The sequence below is a fragment of the Plasmopara halstedii genome, assembly GCF_900000015.1.
Source record: "Plasmopara halstedii genome assembly, contig: Scaffold_555, whole genome shotgun sequence".
Taxonomy (NCBI): Eukaryota; Oomycota; class Peronosporomycetes; order Peronosporales; family Peronosporaceae; genus Plasmopara; species Plasmopara halstedii.
The window spans coordinates 996,635-1,005,048 of NW_020187475.1; the positions used below are offsets into that span (position 1 = coordinate 996,635).

Sequence of the window (8,414 nt, forward strand, 5' to 3'; positions counted from 1 at the left end):
TTTACGTGCTGGGATATTTTTTTATATATGGCAAAAGTTAGGGCATTTTTTATTCTCCCTGTACACGTTACCAGGAGACAAACGCCTTGAGAAACACGCCGAGGCCCAACAGCTCACTACATCTAAAAAGTCTAGTTACCTCGACAGGGTCGTTAATCATGCTTACCACCTCGATAAATACGGAGCTCTAGCATTCAACCGCGATATTGTTGAGAAAGTGATTGGTCAACTACCGTTTGACGTGGATGATGAGTTGGACCAATTTACTCGTTCGCGCGCTTTATCCATGTATACATTGCTCAAAGACGCTCTAGGTGTATTTTGTCATCATTTTTTTTTTGTTGAAGATGGTCGTGGGATTTGTTTCTAAGGAAGCGTGATTCCTAAGTGCGTCCAGACTCATTGACAATACACGGTAAGTCTTACAGATCAATTACTTGTAAGGCTACTGTGAAGGCGTCTGAGTTACATAAATCCAAGTCGTCTGCGATTCAGTCTTCAAGCTATTATGAGTCTCTTCGGCACCGATTGGCGTACTCCATTGCGCTCGACACTGAGCACGAACCAGGACCGTCGCATATAGGTTCTTGAAATCACGTTTGCTCAAGTGATGCATTGCTGTCACGTAAAGTGTTCACGGAATTTCTCTTTCGTATCACAACAAATTGCCGGTGCGCTGGTTACCAAAGTGTGTAAGTCGCTTGATGCCGTCGATTTCTCCTTGAAAGAGGAATCGTGTCCATCGGAACAGGCGTGAAGCAAACCATGATTGGCCGACTTTTGGGCAAGCGAATTAGGTTCGAGCGGGCAGCGACGTTCTCGTTGGTGCTCATTTGGTGCGGTCTCCTTCAGCTGATCCTTGTCGCCCGGAGGAAGTACACTTTTCTTGCTGATGTTATATTCGTGACGATTCTGACTCATATTCTCAAAGGCAGCAAATTCTTACGGCCGAATGGAAGACGGCTTTTCCAGATTCGCAAGTAAATGCTAGCCGTCGATGCGATGGGCTCCTAAATGACTTCGTGTGCACGTGTTAGAATATTTCCAGGAGGAGTAACCAGATACATGCCTCCTGGCGGCTGGTTGACATATTATTGTGCCTGGTGCCGACGCGGCGGTTCAAGCTAAAACGTGCTCACGTTAACACGGGTTGAGCAAGCTGCCAAGTCAGCACCAAGCCGATTTGAACTGATGATTTGCGGCTTCCTTTCTGATATCTGTCTGGATAAAGGTATATTGTTGGAGAGAGATATTGCTGAAGCCGATTTGGCTGTTGCTCACGCCCGTCGTGAAGACTTTATGGTGGCCTATGCTGATTTCCATTTGCTACCGCAGCATCTTCATGATCGATTCGATAGAGGCTCTGGAAGCGTGCGACTGTTTAAGCAAAGTGATTTATATAGTCAGTCCGTTTGCTGGATTTTTAGCGGGTATCAAACAGGGCCTAGCCATTCGGGGAATATTGGATCTTGATCGTTTTACCGCTAATTTTGCTTTATTCTCTGGCCAAAATACGTATGGCTGCGCCAACCGCCAGTTGGCGCAGCGACTTCGAGGTGCCGGCCAAATACAGGTCCACTTCGACAAAACACCATGATCTTTTTTTCGCTTTCCGTGGGGAACCTGTGAAGAATTCCTTATAAAAATGTTCGGACGTGAACACTGGTTTTAACGACGGCTGCGCGCTGTGCCGAGACAGATTCGACTATTTAAGCCGGTTTGTAGGCGGTCTGGCTACCAAGTTCCCGAACACCGCAACCGTAAGGGTGAATTTATCGCTGATTAGATGCAAGAAAATACGAATAGCACAACTCGCAGATCAGCTACTTGTCAAAACTGAGCAGTTTGGCACATTTGCGCGCCTTGCTGAGCAAACAATAATACTATCAGACGTTTTTAACAGTACCACCGTGTCCCAACCGTAGTCCGACTGTCAGCTTAATGGTGGAAATAGTAAAAAATCCCACTCTGGTTGTGGCTATACTTTATGGTTGACGGTGCAAATTCTTTAGAAGTACAAAAGTCACTATGGGGTACCTAGCCAGTCCCAACATCTCTTCGTTATGTTTATGGCTTACAGACCATGTACGTACCTCTGTAGGAGAATTGGATTTCATTAACTTCCTATTATTCCAAAGCTAAATTTGTTTTCTAGTGTAAAATTAGTATGGTACGGTTCTTGTAGCATTTACACTTCCCAGATAACTTTGTCGTAGTGCGTAAGGTGGCTGAAGCCCAATAGTGGAAGCATAAAGTGATGTGCTTCAACGCTTGATTGGCTGAGACTCTAATGATCTGGGCCAGAGTGTTTTGATATAACTCTTTTAACTCTGAAAGGATCAATGCCTTGTTGTTGCACCTGTGTGACGATAAGTGTTGGTTTCGCCGAAGTTGCGGTTATAGGTCTTGAATTTCCACATCGACTGTACGTCGCAAGTAACGCGTGGTTTCGACCACGTGTGAAAGCAGTATGCTAGTTGATTGGTGATACCAAGCACTGGGGTGTTGGCGAATGCGCATTAACTTGATTTCTTGGGTTTGTACGTGAAGATGAAGCAGCTGGCTTTTGTGCGGATAGCCTGGAATTCTGATGTTAAACCTGATGTTAGTCATGGTAATGTTCAGTTGAAAAGCGTTAGTACAATGGGCGCGGAAGCCAACTTGCCACAGGGGCAGTACCTGAGCTTGATACTGAGTTGACCGATACCAATTTGAGATCGAAGTGTTGACGCTGAGATTGTTTGCGTCGTTAGTGCAGAATGTTAGTAAATCGAACCGGTGCAATGTGCGGGATTTGAGGCGTAATCCTTGGATTGTGTCTCGAATTTGCGTTATGTGTAGAAGTAGGAATGCGACCAAGAATCGTAGTTGGTGCATTTAATCTTGGTGTGTGCTGACTTGTGGGATGGTGCGGGTCCGGTGAGTGGCTTGTTAAAGTCGTTATTGGATCAACATGTCATCTTAATTAGCCGGACCTCACTTTATATAGCCGTGAATACGCGTTAAACTTGATATATTAAAATTTATTGTAGATTGAAGCCGTTCGCACTTGTGTGGATGGCATCAAGACCTAGGGCTCATATCTTGATCATCTAGCTTAGCGTTTGACTTGAAAAGTCTGAGTACACCGGGGCGTGGTAATCCGGATTGGCTGAGTGGACAGCTGTACTTGGGTTTGAAGGTTTAGTTCATAGCCGTCTTTATCGTGTCGAGACGTGGAGATGGTAAAGCGAAAAGCTTCGGTGATGGACGCCTGAGAACGTCTTGAGCGGGAAGTTTTAGCTTTACTACGAAATAGCTCGGAAATGTTACGTGCCATGATCAAAAGTTGACTAAGGCTCTCACCCCTAGTTAGCTCGTGTGTTTGGCACGTAGGATGTCAAGTTGTACACAACTTCTTGACTGCAGACTTGTGCTGCATGTATTGCCTTGCTCAACATGAGGGCTTTAACCGGTGCGGCCTATTAGGGTGAGTTGCTCGAAGCTGTAGCTAGCAGTGGAGAAAGTGGGCGCAAAGTTGAATTGTTGTACAATGCGGCGAACCTGAACCTCTGTTGGATGCCGGCCAGTAGAGCGGTCGGTGAATACGGGGGGTGCTGCGTCCCATCAATTCCCTTATCCATCTTGGATCCGAGCTTGCTCGTCCTTGTTCTGTTATAACCTCGACAGGCCTAGCCTGACCTCACTAGCAGCTGTACTGGATGTCCACCTAGAAAACCGGTGTGACGTGTTAGATTCCCCTAGCTGTTAAACTTGACGTTGACATCTCTGTTGACGGTATAACTTGTTGTGCAGATGTTGTAGAAGTAGTTGTAGTTGCATGTGCCGTGTTGAAGTTATCCATTGCTGCCATAATGGAGTGCTGAACAGCTGGAGCGGTTGTAGAAAATGTCACAAATTGATTAAGTTGCGCGTGACGACTATTTTCCAATCCTTGTACCAGTTGTATCCATGTAGGTTTGCCTTTTTATTTTGCACGTGATAAAAACTGCCAAAAGGGCAGCTTGATATATGCAAAGGTATGATGACGTACAAAGTCTTGGGAAAGCGATACATCAATGTTGTAGAGTTGTTTGAATCGATGAAGCCATGATGCGCGAAGTACACAACATCTCACAAACTAAAGATTGCATGAATTGCGTAAGCTCCATAGTGTTTTTTCGTAGTATGTTGAGGTCGAATAGAGTGGGGAGACAATCATAGCCCAGTCAAAAGTTCCAATAATGAACTTGTCAAAAGGTCGAAGAAAGACCTTCATTAATGTATTGCCACTCTGCAAGCCCAAAAAACATTCTGGGCATCTTCAACATTTGTGCATCCATGTACACATGTATTCCTTGATATAAACGCCGTTCTCCATCGAAACTTGTAATGAAATTCTAATGCATTGTGCTGAAGACGGAACTTAAGATCGGAGAACACTGGGGGTACATGACGATCCAATCGATACTCAGACCGCCATGTATCGTCCGCAAGCGTCAAGCCCGCAATCTGAAGCTTGTCAACTTGGAGCTTTGAAAGCAGAACCAGGTATTCAGGTGCGTAATCAACATCAGCTACTTAGTCGTCTGCAAAAGCTAGTAGCAAATGAGGGGATGACCATTGATAATATCCAATCCTCACATCGAAACTCGAGCACTTAATTAATTTATGACTGGCTCGAGAATAACACAAACAGTCCCGAAGATAGTGGGTCACCTTGTCGTACCCCGGCCCCCAATCAAAAGGGATCTCCTGGTGAACACCTCAACAGCAAACTAACACAAGTTTGGTTGTAGAATGCTTTGATACAGGCTCGACAGTTCGAACCAAATCCGAAGTGATGTAGTACCATGTCTAAATCTGGCCATAGTACACTGTCGAAGGCCTTGGCGAAATCGATAAGAACAGCACAACCGTCGAAGTAAGTGTGCTTGCATTATTCTTGTAAGTCTTGGAAGCGAACAAGAGCGTGACAGATAGATCTATTGGGTACAATCCCACTTTGATCTTCATGGTTCAGCAGCGTCAATAGACAGTAGTTCCCAGACTGCGATATATCTCCAGCCTTGTATAGCAGCGAAAGGTACACCTGTCGTTGAATCTTTTCCTTTGATAACTGGTTGTCGTGTATAACCTCGTATATGCGAGCCCACAGGCTTGACAAAATCTTGTAGTACTCAATCGGTAATCCGTCGGGGCCCGGCGCTTTTCCATTTGGAGGATTTCATGATCGCTTAGTATAAGTCGTTTGCCGTGATGGGCATCGAGCAGACGCTGTTGTGCTGGCGTAAGTTTTGCCACTGTTTGCCATAGCATTCGCACTAAGCGAAGTGGCTGATATGAAGTGTCCCGTAGATGACGAAGATCCAGCGAAGTCGATTGGAATAGTTGCCTTCAAAACCGGCGGTGTCCCGTTTCGATTTCTATAGGGTCGTCTCTCCTCGACCCATCGCCAAGTTGAATTTCGGTGATGGGAGACCTGAGACAGTCCTGTATTGGTGGCGAAAAAAAGCGCTTTGATGCTCGCTCACTAAGATGTAAGTCGACTGCAAATTTGCTCATTGCGTTTCTTTCTTGATATGCCTTCTTGTATGCACTCAGATCGGCTTGTGCTTCTCGTAGTGCTTGCTTGTTGCAGTCGATCGAAGCCAGATTGAAGTGGTCGATGGCATCCTTCACCGTGGCGACTCTTATGGCCATTTCTCGCGCATCAGCTTGTCGAAATTCAACCCATCGACTGCAAAGATAAAGCAATAGGAACGCTTGTGTTCATCCAGAAGACACCCTGGGTTAGCGCCATCAAAATTACGAATACGTGCCGTCAGTCGCTAAGCCGGCGAAGTGAGGTATGTGATGACATCTGAATCTCGTAGAAGCCATGTGTGGCATCGCCACGGCGCGCGCCTCATTGTTGGCATAAACTTCGCTTGTAGCCGAGACCCAACTGGTATGTTGTCGTTGTTATGCCACATTCGATCCCTTTTTTATGCTTGATTTCAACTATATGATTTTGTACTGGATCCACTGTTAAGAAACAGCAATCCAGTCGGTTGTGTGTTGTGCTTGTGTAGTCCTTTGTATCTTGATGCACAAAGCGCCATGCGTCGATCAAGCCCAACACGTCAAACCAATCCCCTAGTTTCTCTCTACCAATGCCCGGGTACAACTGGGAAGGTGAAGTTTGATCTAGAAAAGAGTCCATTGTGACGATGAAGTCACCCATGACAATGTGTGCCGCTTGGCCATCTTCATCCGAGTCGTTGAGAATGAAGTGAGTGTGAAGTGCACGGAAAAAATCGCCACGTCGTGGGGATTCATCAGGTGCATAAACAACATGTATATACACCGTCTGAGTACCAAGCGTGGACTTGAGTAATAAATCGATCGCCTAATTGTTCCTTATAGGCTTGACTTGTGAGGTCTTCAACTTCGCCAAACGTTAAGGCCGATGACAATATCAAGCCTACGCCATGTATTTCGTTGAAGACAGGAGTCGTGGTGTCGGATCAAAAGCAGCGCTCTCCTGAGTCAGAAACGTGGATATAATGTTCGCTTGTCTGCAGTGAGCATTTTTTGTTGAACTTTGTCTCTTGATACGCGACCAGTTAATGTTCCGTGAGAATTCGCTGATACGTGTCGAGTTTAGCTGTATTCAATCCATTCACGTTCAGCGAGACTCCACTTAATGTCCAAGTTCCTCTAGAAGTGATGGTTCGCCAATCTATAAGGCATTTTAGCCATCGTTTTAGGCAACGATATAGTTGCTATATCGTTAAGTGCCACAAGTACGTACTTATGCGTACGATTGTCATTAATAAAGATCTTCGCCGCATCAGTCCGAGCTAAACAGAGAAGATTGAGGTCACTCTAAAGCAGAAACGGGAGTGACGAAGAAGTTTGAAGGCAGTAATGGTCCAAGAAGAGCTTGATTTCTCACTGAATTGATATATATACTTGGCGCAAACACCATCAGGAACAAGTCACTGGTGATACTGTGTATCGTAGCGGCTTGAACTTCACTACTTAGAAACAATAAACTCGAAGAAGATGGCAGCATCAACTGAGTCTATGCCATAGCACCCTTTCAGACGATCATGGGAAATCCAAGCATCCACTGTCAGCGACAGGCTCCGCACTGATTGCACGATACACCGCGTGCGCTCGAAACAGTTGGTCTCGACGATTGGGAGGAAGCTGAAAGATGCGTCAAAAACAACTAGGTTATGCTAAGGATAGCTACCAGGACGTCTTCGTGATATGTCATTTTGAGAACATCTTCTTCGATGAACTCGTCGATGACATGTTGAAGTTCTTCTACCGAAGCTTGTTCAATTTTGAGAGCGAAGGTAACTTTTCAGTGTACGAGCCTCCTTCTCATACGGTCAAAGGTCAGACGAACCAGTAAAGTCAGATATTGGGGTGATCATTCTGTCGTCATTCTCTTCTTGCTCACCAGCTTCCATATCAACATCAGGCTGAAGAGTCGAACCAATTTCTCATCCCGAAGAATATCATAGCAATTTGGCGATACAGGAAAATAGTACACTAGTAAATAGTAGTCCCCAACTTCACACTCCAACTCGCAGGGAACGAGGCCGGTTGGCTCTATGTTCTTGCCGCCGTCGCGATTGATGATCCCGTATTGCGAATGCTGAACGAGTTTTCACTCTGGTGCGCCTTCAGGAGCGGCATTAACGATATTGCGCTTCACCCTGGTCCTAGTACGCGTTGAAGCACGATCGGTGAGCATAGCCTGAGCTGATGGATCGTCTAGTTCTATTGCAGCTCGTGTCCTACCTTGTGGCTCACTGGGGTCATGGATTGTAACTTCGTGCTCGGTGGTGACCTCTCTTCCATTCATGCTAGCATCGAAAGTGTCAGACGATCGACGATGATGGGACCGTAAGGATGGCGGCTTTACCCGATTAAACTAACGTAGCCTGTGCTGCACAAAGAACGGTTTTTCTTCCGAGTCGAAATGTATCTCCCAAAGAGGTTCTCCGATCGATTTAAAGAGACAACCCATACTGTTAAAGCATACAGTGCGTCATATGGACTTCACTTAACCATGCACGTGCGTAGGAATAATCAGAACATGTCTGAATCCTCTTTGCACGAACCAGTCTTAGATTGCTTGATATGTAACGTCTTTCCGAAGACGGGTCAACTCCAAAAAGTACAGCTTGTCGTACTTTGAATACTTCGGATCGTGACACTGATGCCACATACCGTAAGCTGCAAGTTGCCCAGCCTCGTCAAGGCATTATTCGACGTGAGCACGAGCGAAATGCCACGACGCGCATACGCTTGAGAGTCGCGGAGATGAACGAGACACTCTCGCCATACCGCAGGTTGACTTACAGAATCAAGAGAGCTTAGGATTGCGTCCTGCCTATGCTCGGTGGTGAGACGAGCAGCCGGAATCCACATGT

At 45.9% G+C, this 8,414-nt stretch overlaps 1 protein-coding gene across 1 annotated transcript; it reads left to right on the plus strand.

The window, feature by feature from the left end:
• Positions 1-765: 765 nt before the first annotated feature.
• On the plus strand, positions 766-1,346 carry PHALS_11728 (uncharacterized protein; the record flags this gene model as incomplete). The annotated part of the gene is made up of 5 exons (XM_024727141.1): positions 766-875; positions 936-980; positions 1,038-1,117; positions 1,172-1,231; positions 1,336-1,346. 5 exons carry the CDS (start codon positions 766-768, stop codon positions 1,344-1,346), a joined length of 306 nt encoding a protein of 101 aa, XP_024577747.1.
• Between the last annotated feature and the right edge of the window lie 7,068 nt (positions 1,347-8,414).